The 21,496-nt window shown below is 45.8% G+C and overlaps 1 protein-coding gene across 1 annotated transcript in view; it reads left to right on the top strand.

Annotated features, from left to right (window-relative positions):
* The window catches only part of CSPG4 (chondroitin sulfate proteoglycan 4), a 133,607-nt gene that overhangs the window by 102,065 nt on the left and 10,046 nt on the right, over window positions 1-21,496 (top strand). Inside the window, exons 4-6 of the mRNA XM_084816775.1 lie at window positions 2,361-2,840; window positions 4,666-4,842; window positions 20,048-20,246. Coding sequence (XP_084672901.1) covers window positions 2,361-2,840; window positions 4,666-4,842; window positions 20,048-20,246 — 856 coding nt within the window. The remainder of the gene's footprint in view (window positions 1-2,360; window positions 2,841-4,665; window positions 4,843-20,047; window positions 20,247-21,496) is intronic.

Below are 21,496 nucleotides of genomic sequence, written 5' to 3'. Positions count from 1 at the left end.
TTCCCAAAAGTCTGAATACTAGTAGTAGTAGAAGTAGTAGTAGTAGTAGTAGTAATAATCAAAAAGAGAGAGTATGATATTGTATAATAATAAAACTTAAGATAAATCTTCAACAGTCAATAATAATTTTTATACTAGATATTTTGTCTATTTTAAAGTATAAAATAGAAAAAGAGACATAAAGAGAAAGAGAGAAGAAAAAAAGAATACATAAAGGTAAACAAATATATATAAAGTCATTTCTTCTGAGTTAGCCTAGATCATGAAAACTACACACAAGCAGTTAACACTACCTGTTTAGAAATTCCATTTCATGGAATTGTGACAGCGTTCTCACGCATTTTAACATTCAACCAAGCCTCTGCCATTTCATGATTCGTAAACTTTTTCATCTGGTCTTCAGACACAATACAAAGTGTAGCAGGATATTTTACGTAATATTGTAAGTTCATTTGTTTTGCCAGATTCTTTGCCTTGATAAATTGCCTTCTTTTGTTCACCACTTCTTTGATGTAATCTGGGAACAACATAATTTTATCCTGTTTCCAGGAAAGGCTTCCAGCTTGTTTTGCCAAATTCAGGATATAACACTTTGTGGAGACTTTTGCAAATTGAACTACAATTATATAATCATTCCCTTCAGGATTTGGCACACGAAATGCCTGCTCGATATCAAGAGAATAATCAGAGGATATAGAAAGTACCTCATTTATCCACAAGTTTATCCACAAAAGTAGACAATTTCACACCATTAGACAAGTTTTTAATCCCCACTATATGTACGTTGGCTCTCTTCGTATAGGCCTCCAACTGAGAGATTCTGTCAGATATATTTTTACAAATAACTTGTGTTGTAGTTTCATTTCTTGCCACTCGGTCTTCAAGCTCATTAATTTTGGACTCCATTTTTTTCTGTGACGCATTAATTAAATCCACGGCTCTCTGCATATCAGTGATGGAATTTTGAATTAAGTCCAGCCTTTGAACTAGTCCTGAAAATTGCTAAGATAGGGTTTCATCATCGTAAATAATTCTGCTTAATCTTCTGTTTTCGGCACCTTTGACACAGGAGTTGTGGGAGGTGTTGAAGCAAGCCCTTTTCGCCTCCTTGGTTCAGCCATAGTTTTCTCCAATAAATCTTACAGGTCCTCAGATGATCTCAAATATTGTTCAAAGTACTTAAATGGTCTCTCATAGGTTGCTGATTTTTCTTGCAGGATATATTATTATGGAACACGTCAGCCTTGTTTTCTCCTATAAGATAGGAGTCTCATTACAGTTTTTCGCATTGGTACAGCCCTGGGGAAAACCCTGGCATCCAGCTCCTCCGCTATCGCGTGGGGGTTACCTTACTCCAGGCAAAAATCCAGAGCTATTTGCCTTGCCCCCCGCTTTCAATTCTAGGGGGGAGATGAAAAGGTTTTTCAACCTTTTAAAAAACTGTTTGAGAAAGCTCCCATGGAGAGTCCGTGGAAGCTGCCAGGGCTTCATCAGTCCCAAACTGGAAGTCAGAAATTGCAAACATTTCTTGAAAAAAAGCACTCCTGCTCTCACATTCAGGATTACAAATGGGACGTGTTCCCATGATTTGTGAACAGAAACAAAATGCTCTTCCATCCTTGCTGCCAGGTCATTAAGGTGCCACAAGGGTCTTCTTCGTGTGTCTATTATCCAAGGCAGCCTTCCCCCAACTTGGTGCCCTCCAGATGTTTTGGACCACAGCTCCCAGCATTCCTGAGCATTCGGGCTGCTGGGAGTTGCAATCTAACACACACAACTACACACAAAAAGGGAAATGAAAAAAGAACAATTACAGAATGCACATGGAAGATGTCTGTTTATTATAGACAGGGATGGGGAACTTGTGGCCCTCCAGATATTGTTGGACTGCGACTTCCATCAGCCCTCACCATTGGCTATCTTTGTTAAGGCTGATGGGAGCTGCAGTCCAACACCATCTGGAAGGCCACATGCTCCCCATCCAAAGGACATGGCACATGGGAGAGGGAGCTCCAATTGGTAATGTCCTGATGTTTTTTTGATTAAAAGAAGTTGCAGGGAGCATTTGGATCAGGGGCATGGTGTTGTGGGGAGAGTAACTCTTCCCCCCATTGCACAAACTAGTCCCCCAATAGAACTTGCTCGCTCTCGCTCTCACACACACACACACACACACACACACCTGATGTTCCTGGAAGCCATAGAAAACAATAAGAAGATACCTCCCTCCCAAAGGGATGGAAGTCATCTAAGGGAGACATCTACACCATTCCTACTACAAATGGACAATATAATTGGCATTCCTGATTGTCAAGGATTAAATGCTCATCTCTTGTTTTCCTTCCTCATCTATCTTGCAGGTTGAACATGAAGACATCCCTCCTCAGGAGATCCTCTACACAGTCACCATCACTCCCCTCTCAGGAACCTTGGCAGCCTTGAATCATGGCCACACTTCAGATGAACCCCCAAGCTTGGAGCCCATAAAGACCTTCACCCAGGAAGACATCAATGAAGGCAAAGTCCTATACCTTCATTCCAGCCATGAGATACAGAGCGACAGGTTCACTGTCGACATCACAGCCAATGGGGTGGATCCTCTGGAAGGGCTTGTGGTGGACCTAGAGATTCGTCCAATTTCAGTCCCACTGGAGGTGCACAACATCACGGTGACCGAAGGGAGCAGCCAGGTGCTCTCCATGGATGTACTGAATATCCCCAGCACTTACTTCACCGCTTTCAATGTGGAATTTGTTGTTGTCAAGGCCCCAGAGCATGGTGTTCTCCAGGACGTGGAAAGACCAAAAGAGGGCAGCCTAGGTGCCTTCTCCTGGAATGCGGTAGGGAGCAAGGCAGCTGTTTCAATGGTTTATTTGAAAGGAGGTTGAGGATGCTGGCACTGTACCATTTCTGACTCCTGGGGTGTCAGCAATTCAAGAAATCAATCTAGTTGATGTCTAATATGTGTTCAGAGGATGCCCCAGAGTTCATTATTATTATTATTATTATTATTATTACTACTACTACTACTACTACTACTACTATTTATATCCCACCTTTTTCCCCAACACTGGGACTCAAGGAGGCTTTACAACATTAAAAACTTGTACAGTTAAAACATATAAATAGAAATATAGAAAATCTAAAAATATAATTAAATCATCAATAATATTAAAATGGTATAAAATATCAGAATTTAAAAGACAACAACAACATAAACAATAGCACCAATCCACCATATTCTCACAGGTCCAGACTATCTATCCCCAAAGGCCTGCTGGAACAAATGCCTGTGGAAACATACCAAGGAGGGTGCCACTCTCGCCTCCCTGGGAAGGGAGTTCCAGAGCCTTGGGGCAGCCACCGAGAAGGCCCTCTCCTGCGTTCCCACCAGGCAAGCCTGTGATGGTGGCGGGACCATGAGAAGGGCCTCCCCTGAAGATCTCAGGGCATGAGCAGGCTCATAGGGGAGAATACAGTCTTTCAGATGATTATATTTTTATTATTATTATTATTATTACTACTACTACTACTACTATTATTATTATTATTATTATTATTTACTGTCAGGAATTTCTTCATGTTAGACCACTAGTAGCTCCTAAAGCAATGCTGCTTCATCTTTTTTAACCCAATGATCTTTGATACCTGCATAAATTTCTTAGGTAATTGAATACAGCTGCAAAGTTATGTATAGCTCATAACTGGCAGCCAACTAAAGAGCACTGGATTAATAAAATTTGGGAGACTATGAGTATGTATAAACTTATCCAGCAAGTGCAGCGAGCAAGTAAGCTTCAGGTGAAGAATGAGATTATGGGACCATGGTTTCCATTCATTTCCTGTGCTGAGGCACTTCAGACTTTTAATAAAGTTCCAACAAAACACAGTTGCCTGTATTTTTTCTGGTTACTATGCAAACACACAGAATGGCAGATACCTGCACACGCTCCTTTCATATGTTGTAGAACTTGCATTTTTACTTTCATTAGAAATTGAACTCCTTCTTAGATTTATAATTAGTGAATCCCTTTGTTTCTTTAGTGATTGGGATTTATTAGTATGCACCTTCTTCTTCTTCTTCTTCTTCTTGCCTTTACATTGTTAACCTTGTTTCAAAATAAAATAAAATGTCATGATTAAATGGTGGTGGTGGTGGTGGTGGTGGGAGCTGCATAGGAGGGGGGCCACATAGAACCTCCTGGAGCCTTCTGGGGGGCCACACCCATCCCCTGCCACCATCATTGCCACAGTCAGAAGTGGCCGCTCCACCAGAACAGGGATTCTGCTGGGAAACGAGGTGTGTGAGGAGTGTGGGCCTTGTTTCCCAGCAGAATGGCTCCCCCCCACACACTTTTCCGCAAAGCAGCAGGGCATGCAGTCCTTGCACGACCTCTTTCTCTGCAGAGAAAGTGGGATTCAGCTGGGAAATAAGCCAAGTGGGGAGGGCATGCCTGGTTTCCCAGCAGTGTCGCTGGGAATCTGGGGGTGGGGGTTGTTGGGGTGGGGTCCACAGACGGAGCAGGGGATTCTGAGGAGGCGGCGGTGGCAGATGGCATCAGGGTCCCTGCTAATAAAAAAGGGCTGGCGCTTGCATGCCTGTGCGCCCTGGCTCCACCCCACCACTGGACAGGACCCTTCTGACAACGCTGTCCTTGTGTTCAGGTGGAGCATCAGCTCATCCAGTATGTGCACGACGGAAGCGAAACCTTGGCCGACAGATTCACGGTCCTTGCCAACATCTCCGAAGTCAACCAACAGAGCCAACCAAAGACAGTCTCCGTCGACATCATCCCCAGCAATGATGAGGCACCGGCGGTGGTGGTCAACCTGGGACTGCAGGTATCTCTTCCATGAGAAGGGGAGGATACTTTGAGGATGCTGGGAGGGGCCACAGAAAATCTCAGGCAGGTCACGGCCGTTAACCAGAAACGTCCGGTGGTGATGAGAAACACCAGGAAAGCTAAGTCTAACCAGCAGTACCAGTGTAAAACCTATATTTATTGCAGCAACCTCTGGGAGTCTGGGGGCCAATCCTCTCCCCCACATACCACAACTCACCAAGAGTGGCTGGCAGCTCCAATGTCAGTGGGGTGGTAAATCCGGTCCAGGTTTCAGGCAGAACTCTAAAAGGGCTCGTCAAGGTGTGGAGTGCCTTGGAATCTCCTTTAGAGTTCTAACTGAAACCCAGAGCACATTTACCACCCCACTGATGTCGGAGCACCTTGGATAGCTCCTTCAGAGTTCACTGCCCCACTGACATCGGAGCCACCCGCCTCCACTGGCTGCAGCATGTCACCACTGTGCCACTGAATTTACCACTGCAGGCTTCTGGGAACATAATTTTGGCTTAAAACAAGGTGGGTGCTCACCAGGCACCTTGCTTTAAAGGGAAATTGGCAGGTTTTTGCCACCACTGCCACACTGCCAAACTACCATGGCAACTTCAGTGGCACGGCAGGGCAAAGGGGGCTGCAAAATTGGCCAGGGGGGTGCATGCAGCCCACAAGCCATGTGTCACCCACCTCTGATTGGCACCAACTGAACATTACAAAACGGTGAGCAAGCTTTTCAGCTTGCAGGACTCTTCCTCCGCTTGGTGGTGGTGGTTGTTTTGTGGTTGGGGTGGGGAGGTTAAGCAGTGGGAGAGAAGAAAAAGGAAGGTGTGCAACATTTTCAAAAACAAGCAAATCTATTCACACGGCCTCAATCGACAAGCAAATCTATTCACACGGCCTCAATCGACAAGCAAATCTATTCACATGGCCTTGCAGTTTCCACTAGGGATGTACGGTCTGTATGAAATCTGCTCCGTCTGCCTTTCATGCCTTTTGTTCCATCGTCCACTCACAGGCAGAAGAAAATATTGTTTTCCGTCGTGTGGAAGTATACGCAAATAATTATGTGAGAGGTTTGGTAAGAATTTACATAAATTATCTTAGTACATAACGTTTAGCATATTGGCCCCCGTTCCATTCCACTTTTCCTCCGCAGAAACTTGTGTATTTTCCTACGAATAAATATGTGTAAATTTCAGGAAAGTACCAAAAAATCATCCGATAGTCCATGGAGCGGGGTCCGATAGTCCATGGGGTCCATGGCCTGAGGGGGTCGCTCCACAGGGGATTCTGCAGGTCGGATTTTTAGAAATCTGTGCTCATTTTAGTCTGTCCCAATTTCTCCAGCATCCCTAGTTTCCACAGCACCAGCTTCTCTTGGTGCAAAAGAGTGTTCCAAGTGCAGCGTACAGCTGCCCATCTGCATGCACGAGATGCTGGCCGGTCATGTTTATGTGTTCAGCAGCTGCTATGCACAGCTGATCCCTTGTTGATGTCCATGTAGCCATCCCAGGGGGATTGCAAGGGAAACAAGAGACCATGATCAGCAGGTGTTGGTATATTACACTGCCTGGCCTCTACTCCTACTGTCCCCGTCCACGGGGCCAAGATGAGAAGAAATCAATACAGTGATTCCCACAAGTATTCTGCCCCTGGCTTAGTCTCTGTTAGAGGGTTCTTTGCCTTCATAACAAAACAACTAAACTGAATGGGAGATTCACTTATCCAAAAACCTGCCAGTTAAAGACTTGAGTTAAGGCTATCTCGTGTTGGCTCAAGCTCCACAAAGCCAGGAAATTGGAAGCCGAGGCTGATGCCTTAACAGATGTGCCCCATGATCCATGATGAGGATGATGTGAAACTGAATTCTGATAGAACTGAGCTGCTCCTCTCTTTCCCCCCACCCACCTCCATTCTTCTTCTTCACTCTTACTACTAGGCATTTTTGTACCATTTCTTTCACCCTCAAGGCTGTCATCTTGTTATTTCTCTCTCCACATATACATTCATATCTATAGCTACAGATACATGGAATATCTATAAAATGCTCCTTTTTTGCAACTAAAGACATTTTCGCTTGGATTCCTTGCTTTTCTTTCTGTCTGTCTTTCTTTCTTTCTTTCTTTCTTTCTTTGTTTGTTTATTTATTTATTTATTTTCGCTCCCCTTGACTATTTTACTTCTCTTGCCTGATCTGATCTATCTAAACAAGATATATTAACTTTTAAATTCCTTCAGTCTCTTGCCTCTCCTTCTCCATCTACTCTCTCCATGGCCCTTCACACCCTTTGCTCTTCCAATACCCTTGTCCTCCATAAATCCAAGATTACATCTTCTGTTCCCCATCTCTGCTTGTTCTCCCCTGCTGCTCCCTATCATCAGAATGTTTTACCTACCAAGATCCATCTGGTTCATTCTGTCATTCTGTTATTGGCTCAAGCTCAACAAAGCCAGGAAATTGGAAGCTTAGGGTGATGCCTTATCAGACATGCCCCGTGATCAGTAATGATCTTGTGCAATGTCACAAACTGTGCTTGCTTACAACTTATCCTCTATGCACCCACACTTTTCTTCCAGGCCCAAATCCAGATGTGGAGGATGGAGTTGCTTGAGACCAGCAAAGATGCCCCACATTGTCCTGGTCCTGTATTGTCTTATGAAGCATCTGAGCCTTACTGTTTTGCTAGCGGAATCCTCCTGTGAGTTGACCCATGCATGCTAACATCATGTCGGTGGCAGGGTGGGTTAAACAGCAGGAGGCAGCCCTCTTCTAGCAGGAAGGCTAGATGCTTCATAAGGAAATGCAGGACAAGGACAACATGGGGCAACTTTGCTGACCAAGGGAAAGTGTGGGTGCATGGAGGGTAAATTGGGTGCACAAATAGTGCAAATCAGGCTTAAATAAATATGCTTTTAGCACCTTTGTGAAAACACCATTAGGGTGAGGGTCAAAGCAGAGAAAATGGAAGCAGCCATCTTTGTGATTCATTGTCAGAGTGGAATAGCAGAGAAATGAAGGCACATCCAGGATAGAGCTCAAGTGGCCAAAACGGCAAAGGGGAACACAACCCGAAACCTCTCCAGTGGCTTTTGGTCACTCACCATTATGTATAAGAATTAAGGATGTCGGAGAAATCCACAGTGGAATCAAATGTTCAGAGTTCTATGAATCCAACGTGACAACAGACCAGCTTTTCCTGAATTACACAGATTCTGTGGAGAAGCAGACTGTTTTGTTTTGTTTTTTACTTTCCAGGATTTTACGCAAATTCAGTCATAGAAAAATATGTAAAATTAAAAAACACTAGCCGACAATGCACATTTCCCTCATAAGCTAAAGAATGAACATGTGCATGGGGGGGGGGGGCTTGTGCTTTTTCTCAAGGGCAAAATTGTGCAGGTGCGAATTTGCCCATGTATGATTTTTTTAAAAAACAGGAGATTCCCTTGGGGGGGAAATCTGATTCCATCAATGTATGGATGAGGGAACGAAAGGCACCTGACAGTCAAAAAATGCAGACAGAATGGCTTTTACAAAATGTATACATCCCTAATAAGAATGCAACCCAATTTTTCAGCATTAGCAAACGAACTGATGTGACTGACCAGGAGAGGAAACTTGGGGTTGTGACCAATAGCTCAATTAAAATATTGACCCAGTGTGTGGCTGCTGTGAAAATGTTGAATTCCAGGTGGGGCATAACTAAAAAACGAATAAAAAATAAAACTGCCAATATCCCCATGACTTTATATAAATCTGTGGTGCAACCACACTTGGATACAGTTCTGGTCCCCGCTCCTTAAAAGGGATATTGAAGAGCTGGGAATGGCGCAAAAAAAAGGCCACCCAAATGGTCCAGGGGCATTTTAAAGGCATCTCTTTTCCACATCTTGTGCCCTCTATGAGGGAAGGCTACAATGTTTGGGATGTTTAGCTAAGAAAAATGGTGGGCAAGGGGGAGAAGGGACATGAATAGCGATGTATAGCATTATCTATGGTGTGGAGAAAGTGGAGATGGATGGAAATGTTTTCCTGCTTCTCTCATAGTACCAGAACCTGGGATCATCCCATGAAGCTAAATAGTGAGAGATTCAGGACAGACAGAAGCAAGGACTCCTTCACATGGCGCATATTCGAACTATGGCATTCACTACCATAAGTTGTAGTGATGGCCACCAATGTGGATGGCTTTAAAAGGGGATTGGACAAATTCACAGAGGAGGAAAAGGCTATCAGTGGCTACTAGTCCTGATGGCTATATATTGCCTCCAGTATTGGAGGCCTCTGAATACCAGTTTCTGGGGAACGTGGGTGGAGGGGTGCTATTGCACTCATGTCTTGCTTGTGGGCTTCTGGTTGACCACTGTGAGAACACAGTGCTGGACTAGATAAGCCTTTGGTCTGATCCAGCATGGCTCTTCTTAATTCGAATATTCTTACTAGAATGAGAAAATAGTCCTTATAAAGCTCAGCTCTGAAGTTCAGCTGCTAAAGCTATTAATTGCCAGCAGTGCCAGAGATGACGAAAAGGTGGGAGAGCAGATGGCAAGGCATGGAATTCTTGTGCAGTTTTTCCACCCATCTTTGACTCAGATTCAGGCATTGGGAGAGTGAGGAGGGGTGGAAACAGCCTTTTTTGCATTCCCTACAATCGATCCCAGAAATAGCATCTCTCCGTTTACTTTTTCCATCTTTGGCCTTGCGGTGCTATAACAGAGCCACAGGGTGGCAATATAACTCCACACTACAGCTTCCAGGTTGCACTGGAAGTTTGTAAACATAAGTACTTTTTATGTAATATGGGCATTGGGCAGCAATCGTGTCTCACTGATGTGCCTAGGGTCTGCTGTTACCATAAAGTCCTGCACTCCCTCCAGTTCATCCGCCCTTCACCACCATTTTTTTTAACTCAGCTCCTCAATTGCCTATTAATCATGAATTAATAATTTGCCAGGGAGAGTCCCATTTTTTTGTTCCAACGTATGATCCAGTTGTCACAAATAAATAATACAGAGCAGTCATTTGCTTGGTAAATTGCTCTCCTGATCTTATCCTTATTTGGGGGGTTGGAGTTGCCTTGTTAAAAACTCAGTGTGAGTTGCTAGATTTGTCATTCTTCACAGCTCCTTCGCCAGGGTCTCCAGAAGTTACTGAGTCTGAGTGGGGAATGGATACATCTTACGTCTAAGTCACATGCATGAGCATGTATACTAACAGTGGAATTTTTAAAAAAAGAAAGGGGGGGAGACACACCCAGAATGTTCAACAAGGACCTGTTAGCTTCCAGGACATACGGAATGTTGATGGCAGTTGAGCTTACAGAGATATGTAACTCACCCCATCGTCTGGACATCGAACTTCTTGGTTCCCTTCCAGCACGATTTTAGGCATAACTTCTCAGAAGGAAGTCTCACTGAGTTTAATGGAGCTGACTCCCAGGTAAGTGGATATAGGATCGCATCCCAAAGCACCACCCAATGCATAGGCTGCCATTTCAGACCCTTCAGCTACTGAGGTCTATTTTTAACTTCTGACAACAGATTGTAAGACAGTTATATTTTTGAAATATATCCGAAGAACAAACACTCTCTTGCCTTTGGAATCAGCGGGATGTTTTCTCTCTCATTCACATGTGTTTGTCACACATAGTTTGCCATAGAGGCAAGTGTTTGTCGTTGCCCACTCTGCCACTGGTGAACCGGTTATCCTTTTGAATTACTCATAACATCTTATAGGACAATTATCATTTTTTCTAGCATCTCTGCAGCCAAAACTCACACAAATGAACACACACAGACACACTCCCTCCTTGCTTTTAAATCAGTTCAGGTTTGAAAGGGGTGGCTTGCAGCCAAGATGAATGCAGAATACAGTGGGTTGTATGTTAGTCCTACTTAGAGTAGTTCCATTAAAATGAATGGGACTTAAATTAGACTAACATTTGATATAGAGCTAGTGTGGTGCAGTGGTTAGAGTGTTATACTGGGAATTGGGAGTCTACTCGGCTATGAAGCTCACTGACTTTGGGCCAGTCACTGACTCTCAGCCTAGCCTACCTCACAGGGCTGTTGTGAGGATAAAATGGAGAGGAGGAAGAGGACTACGTAAGCCACCTTGGGTTTCTTGCAAAAAGGAAAAAGGCAGGATATAAATGTAATAATAAATTTTAAAAAAATTAAAACCCACTGGATACAACCCAGTGAGCACAGGAGAGTCTTTATGAAAGTGTGATGGCTGAGAGGGGACCAACAGCATTCCATGGTGCAAGGACAGTGCTTTTGCACAAACATGGGTAGATCAGTGTTGTCATTGTGAAATCTTAAGAGGTATGCCATCTCAACACCACTCTGTGTGTGTGTGTGTGTGTGTGTGAGTGTGTGTGTGTGTGTGTGTGTATATTCATCCACTTGCAATCATTTTGTAAAAGTATTTGCAATCATTCTTGTTGGATTCCACTCCTGCAGCAGAAGAGAGTTGACCATTTTGGGACAGGCCCCTTTTCATGGTGCCTTGAATGGCCCTTTGGTCTGCAGAAATTGGCTGGGGAACAGTTCTTTCCTCCATGCTGTGAAAAGCTTCCACGACTGATTTTGTGCACATGATGTTTCCTAAAGGCACAAGAGCTGGTCAGGGTGGAGGGTTATTCTGGCAAGTGGTCATAGCACAGTGGTAGAGCAAAAACTGGACATGCAGAAGGTACCAGGGTTTCTCCCTGGCCTCTCCCGTTAAAGAAGGATTGCATAGCACAGGGGCGTTGAACTTCTTTCAGCCCAAGGGCCGAATTTCATTTTGGAGAAGCTCTTGGGGGCCGCCTTCCAGTGGTGGGCATGGCTGAAGGCTAAAGGGGTGGAGCCAAAGGCTGGTATACAGCTGCTTCAGAGGAGGCTGGTGGCTCAGATGTCAGTGGGGCAGTGAATCAGCTCCAAGTTTCAATCAGAACCAGTCAGAACTCTAAAGGAGCCATCCAAGGTGCAGCCGCACCTTGGAAAGCTGCTTTAGAGCTCTGACTGGTTCTGACTGAAACCCAGAGCGGATTCACCGCACCACTGACATCAGAGCCACCAGCCTCCACTGGGCTCCTTCCTGCATTCCTAACCCTGGAGTAGAACGTGGAGGTCAAAAGGTGACAGAGTTCTACACTGGTAGAATGGACTGTACCACTCTAGGTGGGGGCGGATCACATTTTTGGTTGGTCCCATTCTCCCTGACATGCTAGTTTTCTACTTGCATGATTTTAGTTTGGGGTATGGAGGAGCATTCCATCATGTAAAAAAACAACAACAACAACACCTTCACTGTGACGTGGTACAGTCCATACACATGTTTGGCCCCTCATCTGCTGCTCGTGAGAACTAGGCCTTTGACAGCCCATGCATGGCAAACGAGCATCAGCAAGCCCCTCCTTGACTTGGCACACAATGAAACGCTCATCCAAAGAAAGAATGGGGATGCATAAGAATGTTACTTTGATTCGGTCTCGACCCAAACTGGCCCTGTTTGCACTCCCAAATATGAGCGCATTTTTCAGGCAAGGTTTGCATATTCCCGAGCTTGCGCTCACATTCGCAAAGTGCATTCGATTAAAAAATGTACATTTTGACCCCAAAAAGACGTATTTTCACACTTTAATGTGTATATTCAAGGGGGGAGTGTACATTTCAGTGTATGTGTTAAAACAAAATGCACACCCAAATGTGCACTTTTCTCACTCAATCAACAAACGCTCACATTCGAGAACAGGAATAAGGCGGACCACAAGTTGAGGTGGAACTCAGAGATTCTTGACTGGCTCAAACTTTGCTGATTTTCCCATCCCTGGCAAAGCATGATGGCTTCAGGAGAATGATGGAGATCGCCTCAGCTCGCCTTAGAGGGCATTGCAGCGGTACACTGGACTGGAGTTTGCTCGCAAATGCAAGCTCCCTCCAGGGCACTGTGCTCCAAACTGATTCCAAAAATAAAACCCTCTCCGCTGCTGCAGAACAGAGAGCCCTTTGATGTTTCCATTCTGCTCCATCAACCACCTCCCAAGGGTTCTAGATCATTTGGACCAGCAGGCTGGTCCAGGGAGAAGTCAGCTGGGGTTGGAAGAAAGATGGGATGAGATTGTGGGTCAGAGGGAGAAGGCCTGCTGCTTTTGAGGCAGTAGTAAACAAAGCAAAGAAAACTATCGTTCAGATAGCACAAATCTGGTGACAGACCAAGTGATGTTCTCATAACACATGATCTCATTGTTTCACAGATGCTCAGCTCGTCGGGATCATTTGGGGGTCAGGGTTTTATGAGTTTTTTGTGTTTTGGGGTGGGGGGTGTCAAGGTCATGTAGCAATTCAAGTTCCATTCCACGACTGGGATTCTTTCTTCATGTCAGCAAAAAAGAAATGTTTTTGCAGGACACATTTGGAAACTCCTTTCTTTCTCAATTGCAAAATTTTATTTAATTTATTGCATTTTTATCTTTGTACTTACTCTAAGGAACATATATTCCCCACTCACCCATTTTAACTGCACAACAACAGCCATGTGAAATAGGTTGGGCTGGGAGAGAGGGAGAGAAAGAGAGAGAGAGAGACTGGGCCAGAGTCACTCAACAAGTTTCATAGCCAAGTGGAGATTTGAACTTACATCTCTTTGGTCCAAATCTAACACTCTAGCCACTACACCACACTGCTCCATGGTGGAGATGAGCTTTGTAGGCCTGACACATGCCTCTGAATACATATTAGTTAGGAACAACAGCAGGAGAGGATTGCTGTGCTCATGTCCTGCTCGTGGGCTTCCCAGAAGCCAGTGCTGGCTGGCTTTTGAAAGCCCTTAGGCAAGGCCCTCTCTGAGCCTTTCAACACAAGGCTTTTATTGTGTGTTCATGATTGCTCATGATTGCTTTACACGATGCATCCTCCAGAGCCTCTCCCATGCTTTGCATCCATGACTGCGGTTTTTTCCCTAATGAAGAAAGTGTGGCATTATTTAGAAATGGTAGAATGAGAGTCTCATGGAATTGCACAATTCTGCTATACCACACTGACATCTAGTGGTTGTATAATGACACATATAGAAAGGCGGAGAAAGAAAAACCCTGGAGAAAAAAACACATTTGAAAATACCGATCTTAATCCTGCAAAGAATCCAGACGCAGAAGCCTCGGTAATGGTGCAGGATCAAAGCCTCATATGGAAATGCCCTCTCTTGGTGAAACTACCTTCTCTCCACCACTGCCACCAGCGGCTGTTGCTCCCAATCCTCTCTCACACATCACTGCTACCACTTGCTTGCTTGGCAGGCAGAGGTCTTTTAGCCAGATCTATGTCTGTCGGCACCGATGTCCTCAGTGATATCTAGGTCGACACATTTGGAGTGAGAGGAAGTGATTTATCTGAATGGCATCTTCCCCACCCCATTTCAATTCCTTTCCCCCACCATTTGTAGACTGTAGGGCAGGGATCAGGAACCTCAGCCCCCAGGGACCAAATCTGGCCCTCTGGGATTTCCCAGAAAGCCACATCCCTTTCCTGCAACTGCCAATTGTTTGGTAGTTTCCCAGCTTGTGCGCATCCCACCCCCCGCTGCCATTCTAAAAGGTTGAAGGGCCTCTCCTAAGGCTGAGTTACTGGCCATAAGTGCTTTAAGCTAAAACAGGATGGCATTTGTGGTTTAGGCCCTGCCCCTTTTTCCTCTGGCCCCACCTGCCTCTGGAATGCAACCCTCCCCGGCCCCGCCAAGAGCTTCTCCAACATAGAATTCGGCCCCTGGGCTGAAAGAGGTTCCCCATCCCGGCTGTGTGGAACTGTAGCTCCGTGGAAACGATTCTTGTTAAAGAGCCAGAAAAAAAGAGAACAAGACTCTCCAGTCTAAAAGCACTCACTCTCAGGGGTTGGCTGAGGAGAGCTGTAGCCATAGCCTGCATTCGCTCTGATTTATCCAAGCTTCTTGCTTCATTTCTGCTCTTCCTTTTCAACGTATTAGGTTTGCCGATGCTCCGTGGTGCCAGTGATCTTTAGGAGAGTCACATGGGGTTATCTGGTGAGGTTCAGGGAAGTGTCCGCACCCCGTGGCTGGATGTTGCTTCCATACGGTTCTGAAGGCTCCCTTGATGTGCCAGATTGAGAGTGCTCCCTTGAGCTTCGCAGTGAAATTGCTTCCGGCCAGTCCCTGCTTGTCAATGTGACGCCCACATGCCACATCATAAGAACCTCGGAAGATCCATGCTGGATCAGACCAAAGGCCTGTCTGGTCCCACATGGCCAACCAGATGCCTCTGGCAGGGCTGGCGTCAGGGGTAGGCCTGGATGGGCATCTGCCAGGGGCTACATCCCAGCAGGGGCCCACTGGCAAGAGCCCCCTGGAGTTGCTCCTCCTCTTCACCCTTCCAAGCAGCTTGTCCATCTGCCTCTCGCTCTGGCCCAGGCAATGGCGATGGCCAGGAGGAGAGGCAGGAGACATCACTGTCTACTTGCTCCCTGGCTCTCTGCCTTCAAAGCATGCAGGTGGTAGCAATGATGAGAAAGAGGATGAGAAGCAAGAGCAGTTGGTGACAATGGCAGCGAGAAAGTAGATTCTGAGGGAGCGGGGACAGTGAGGCTGTCTTGCCCAACAGCTCTCAAAAACCTGGAGCTGGTTTTTGCCCCACCTCCTCCCAGAAAGGGTTGGTATGTTGCACTGCATATGCCCACCCTAGCAACATGCCAGAGAGCAACAGTTTGGGGCAGGGCCCTACCATTAGGCAGAGCAAGGCGGCGGCTCACAGAACGGTGCAGCAACACAGTTTCTCCTGGGCTCCCTGAATTAGCCTTCTCCCTCAGGTGTGGTGGAGGACATCGCCCCGTTGCCAGTGCTAATGTGAGATCCAGCTGCCAGTCCAGCTGGCTTCTGTACATGATATGGGGAGGGTGGCCGCTTGCATACTGCCAAAAAAGAGGAAATGCATCACCAAAAAAGACAGCCCTGATTTACAGGAAACTTGCATATGCTAATTTATATGTCTAGACTGATTGATTGATTGATTGATTGATTGATTGATTTCTGTACTGCCCCAAAGCCAGAGTTCTCTGGGCGGTTCACAAAAACTAAAAGCACAAAGTGCAGCATCAAAACAATATAAAATACGAAAGCTTAAAACCACAATAGAACAGTACAACCAGAATAAAACCTAGCAGCAATGCAGAGATTTAAAAGACAGATTTAAAACACCACTACTAAAAGACTAGGAAGCTAAGATGCTAAAATACTGGGAGAATAAAAAGGTCTTCACTTGGCGCCAGAAGAAGTACAATGTAGGCACCAGATGAACTTCTCTAGGGAGTTCATTCCACAGCCAGGGTGCCACAGCAGAAACGGCCCTTTTCCTGGTAGCCCCCTACCTCACTTCCTTTGGCAGGGGCTCATGGAAAAGGACTGCTGAGGATGATCTTAAGGTCTGGGCAGGCACATAGGGGAGGAGGCAGATTTAGAAATAATTACTATAATTTAAACACAGAACGTGCTAGGGGAGACTGTGAGGAGATAACCAGTGTGCCTCCTCAGTCTGCTGTCCATGTGAAAAATATTGATGGACAACAATGTCTAGCCCTCTGCTCTCTCTTCTTATGATTTTTTTTATCTTCAAACTGGAGTTGGACTGGCCGGCCCTTCAAATAGAGGATGCCATCAAATATAGAACTGTCCTCTCTAAAGTAGGACACATGGTCACCCTAGGAATGGGGTGCCATCTTGTCTTTATTTCAGGCAGCAAAATGTCTTGGGCCAGCCCTGGTTTTGGGTGGAGGAGCTTGGGAGTAAAGAATTAGCCATACGCATTTCTCAAAACTTAAAATCCCACCGGAGCGTAACTGGAGTCTGTAAACAAGACGTTCCGTTCCTTTGCCAAGATATCTCCTGCACCTTCCTTTGAGATCTTTGGAAGAGACAAGCCAAATGCTGTGCCCTGGACTGAACCAAGAAGCTAGAGAAAGGAAGGATTTGGCAAAAAGCCACTGTTCTAAGATCCGACATTTCCTCTGGGATTCTTCCTGTAGATTCTTCCATGGAAAGGGCGCAGAACTCACCAAAGGGGAGCATGAATTGCAACGCTTCACGGTGAACGTGCTCAGTCAAAAGACCGCTCTTGAGCCGCTGAAGTCCAGTAATATAGAGGCAGCATCTGAGAGTGTTTGCTCCAGGCAAACAATGCTGCTCAAGGCCGGGCATCTGACTCTACAAACCGGGTGTGTCTTGTTTGAATACAAGCACAGCAGCTCAAGCCAAAGGCAGCTGAGCCCTGAATCACACACCCTGGTGGCTGAATAACCCGTTCTCAAGCCAGCATGCATGACAGAAGTCCAGAACAATGCTTGGGCAATTCAAGAACAAACAGAATTCGAAGAAGGGAGGAAATGGAGAATCCGGGTCAGGCTTGAAAGAGGATAATATTGAGCCTTTCTTTGGCAATGTAGGTAGTTCAAGGTGCTCCTTACAACAGCCCTGTATGGTAGGTCAGTATTATTATGCCCCCATTCCACAGATGGGGAAGACTGAGGTTGAGAGGAAGTGGCTTGACTAAGGCCGCGTGGTCAATTCCTGGCAGAAGCACCATTCAAACTGGGGGCATCCCACTTGATAGCACAATCTTGTGATGTCCAAACAGGTGACAGGTTTGGTTCTCTTTCAGCCTTGGGGCCAAATTAAATTTCAGAGAAGTTCTCAGGGGTCACATTCCAGTGGTGGGTGGAGACAAAGGCAAAAGGTGGGGCAAAAGCAAAGGGGTGTGGCCTAAAATACCAGCCTATTTTAGCGTAAAGTTCTTAACGCCCGTATCAAAACAGCCATGCTAATTCTCCCATCTCTATGATCACACTGTCCCTGTTCTTGAATTTCTCCATTGCTCACTTAACAGCAGTGAGAGAGGGAGAGGGAGAGGGAGAGAAGGAATGGTTTTCCTGTGCACAACAAGTGTCAATTGCACCTAGCAAAGTTAGAATGGTTTGTTTGTTTTATTTATTTAGTATATTTTGAATCCGCCTCATGACAAACATTTTCTGGGCAGATTACAAAAAGCTGAAACAAAATAGAATACAAAAGACATCAAACAGCACAGGAAAAACTATAAAAAGTATCAGAACAGCCGTAAAAATGAAAATCTAAAATGCCTGGAAGAAAAGAAAGGTCTTTGCCTGGTGCTGAAAAGAAAACAGTGTAAGTGCCAGGCAAGCCTTGGGTAAGGGATTCCATAAACGAGGTGCCACCACTGTTAAGGCCCTGTCTTTTGCAGGCACCCCCCTAAATTCCTTTGACGGGGGCACCTGGAGAACAGCCTCCAGAGATGACCTAATGGTCTGACCAGCTACATATGGGAGGAGATATTCCTTTAGATTAGGGATAAGCAACCTGGTGCCTCCAGATGTTTTGAACTCAGTGGAGGCTGGTGGCTCCGAGGTCAGTGGGGAGGTGAATCTACTCTGGGTTTCAGTCAGAACCAGTCAGAACTCTAAAGGAGCTATCCATCGCACCTTGGATAGCTCCTTTAGAGTTCTGAGTGGTTCCAACTGAAATCCAGAGCCCACTGACATCGAAGCCACCAGCTTCCACTGTTTGAACTTCAAGTCCCATAATCCCTGACCTCTGGCCATACTGCCTGGGGCTTATGGGAGTTGTAGCCCCAAACATCTGGAGGGCTCAAGGTTGCCTTCCCCTGCTTTAGATACTCTGGCTTACTTCAGAGTAGACATGTTTAGGCTTTCAATGTAAATCGTTATAAACAGCCCAAGCAATCATAGCAAAGATACCACACATAAAATGCCACAAACTATGCAAAAAGAGTGACTGACAAGACATTCCAAAAGACAGATTGTGGGTGAGTGCATCTTGTCACTAATGCACATGCATTCCAACGAACATGTGTGAACATTTAGGCTCCATGCAGTGCGCACGTTACTATTTCATGTGCTGGGGAGGTAATTTTGCACTGCATTTAAGAGATTTAGGGTGCAATCCTATACATCTTTAGGCAGAAAAAGGTCCTACAATTCCCAACATGCCCAGTTAGGAGTTGTAGGACTTTTCTCTGTCTAAACTTGCATAGGATTGCACCCTCAGGACACTTACATTTTCCTAGTGAATTTTTAACTGAAACACAAAGGTCCCTCTTGGCTTTTCAGAGTGGGATAAATGACTACTGGAACATGAATAATGAAACAGACCGAGTAAAGCCTTCAGCAATGTATATCTATTTTTTTATGTAAAGTATTTGCATCCCATCCCTCAGCCAAAAACTCTCCCCGGGTGGCTTACAAGGAATCCATAAAACAAGACAATCTTTGCCTGAAGACGTACAGTCTAAAAGACAACAATGCTCAAGGAAAAGGGAATAGGAATGGATGAGGAAAAAGATTAAGTAGCCTAGCTAGGGATGTCGCCGGCGTCCAAGAGGGGAGTGGAGTCCGGTAGACTCCCCCCCACTCAGCCTCCCAGACTCCAGTCCGTGGATGCACCACTGACCTGCTCCTGTTCGGCTCCCTGGATGAGTTGCCGTGCGGTCCACAGGCGCCTGACCCCTCAGCAAGTTGCCATTTTGCCTAAAAATGGTGGCTCGTTGTTTTACATGAAGGGCCTTTTATGCAAATGGCAGCCGTAAAGCGGCCATTTGCGCAAGATTACAGTCATGAATGGTCCATTCACGCCTGTAATCTTGCGTAAATGGCCAATTTACAGCCACCATTTACGCAATGTTACATTTACGAAAACCCCCAAAGCTGCCATGTTTTCACAAAATGGCAGCTCGGCGAGTGGTCAGGCAGCTGTGCACTGCGCACCGGGTGCCTGCGGACCACGCAGTGCCTCACATGGTGTAGCGAACAGGGGCAGGCAGCCAGCGGGGGGTCAGTGAGCGGCAGGCAGCACAGATGGAGGTGAGTCCATCCATCCCTACTTTCAGCAGGGCTGGTGGAATGGCCCCACTTCCAAAAAATGGGAAGTATAACAGTGTGGGGTGAGAGGCTGGGGTGGTAATCATTGGTGTGAGTCCTGGGGTGATATATATGTTCCTATTTTAATTTGTGAGTATGCAGTCTGAAAAGACCCTCTTCCCTGTCTCCACCCATTGCACCTTCAGCGGTGGTGGGGCAGAGACCAGGGCTATGCCTGAGGATCGCAACATGTGGGTAGATCAATATGGGAGAAGGTTTGGTGGGTGTCTGGTGATTAATTCTCCTGGTTTCTTGACCCTTCCTGCCAGATCCAAAAAGGTGGCACAGCAGAGATTACTCCTGAGCTTCTTCGAAGTGAAGACAAAGACACCCCGCCAGAAGAAGTGGTTTATTCCATCAGGACGCCAGTCAACGGGAAGGTCGTGTTGAAGCCATTGCCTAGCAACCTGGTCCAAAGGTTCACACAGGCCCAGATCAATAGCCGGATTGTTCAATTCATCCATGAAGGTTTGTAGCAGAAAGAGGGAAAGCTACATGGCTAGGTGCACAGATGATGGAGCAACGCAGGAAACTGCCTCATACCGTTGGTCCCATCTTGGCTCAGTATTGTCTACACCAGGAGTACCCAACCTTTGGAGGCACATTTGGGATTTTGATAGGGTGTCGTGGGCACGCTCACAAACTGGCTGCCATGGGGGTTGCACATTCATAATATGGCTGCCATGGTGAGCATGACCCATCACAAAACACTCATTTCCCAGAAGGCAAACTGGTGAGACTAAAAGAACAGTAACTTGCCCAAGAAGGCAAAGGTGGGGTCTGAGCTCCAAAACAAAACAAAAACGCTCTGTTGAACCCTGCGAAGATTTGAGGCCTACAGAGGCAAGGTAAAAAGTCAGGCCTGGAGGCCTGGGGTGTTGTTGTTGTTGTTGTTGGGAGGGGTATCTCTGAGAACAGTAGTTTCATTTCCCTTGTTAGGTTTCATCTTCCTGAGTTAAGTTTCATTTCTTCAGGTTTGAAACAGTACTTTCAGTTTTGGGGAAGGAGGGAATAAGAGAGAGAGAGAGAGAATAGAGACCAGAGCATAAAGAGAGAGCAGGAAGAAGCAGCTTGGAGAAGGCTTTGTGCAGCTGGGGTAGAGGAACTTGCATTTTTGCAACCTTTATTTTATCTTACTGCCTTTTGTATCACTCAGCCCTATTCTGTAAGTACCTTTAGTTGTAATTTGCTTGCTTTATTTTACCAGTAAACTGTTGTGGTTAACACCCAGGTGTCTGAAGCACCAATCACCCCACGTCTACAGCCTAAACCCCATGTTACTGGGAAAAGGAAATTTAAAAGAGGAAAGTGGGGCTCTTAAGGAGGCAAGAGATTCTGAACAGGTTGATCAGGGGGCCCAGGTCATAAGGGGAACCCTGACACACCCAAAGAAATATAGTGCTGGAGGGCAGCGCTTTGCTTTGCAGCATGTTAAAAAAATTCCCAGTTAAATAATAATAATAATTTAAAACAATCTTAAGTACTAAAATTAAAATCAGAAAGGGCAGGGAGCCTGGTGAGCACCAAGACAGGGGTCCATGACCAGGAGCAGCTCTCCAGCGGTTCAGACAAAGGTCTTTCCCACAGCATCATCCTCTCTTTGAAGGCACCCTCCATTTGAAGGGCTGTCTGATCCAAGTCCAGCTTGAAGATAAAGAACCCCATTAAGAAGGGAGAGCTGGGACTTGAAGTTGTGCATCAACACTTAGAGCAAAATC

Source organism: Heloderma suspectum, chromosome 11 (assembly GCF_057233095.1).
Source record: "Heloderma suspectum isolate Gila_16-S chromosome 11, 16-S_ref, whole genome shotgun sequence".
In the NCBI taxonomy this organism is placed as follows: domain Eukaryota; kingdom Metazoa; phylum Chordata; class Lepidosauria; order Squamata; family Helodermatidae; genus Heloderma; species Heloderma suspectum.
The sequence above is the reverse complement of the archived record's forward strand: the minus strand, read 5'-3'. Positions and strand labels throughout refer to the sequence as shown.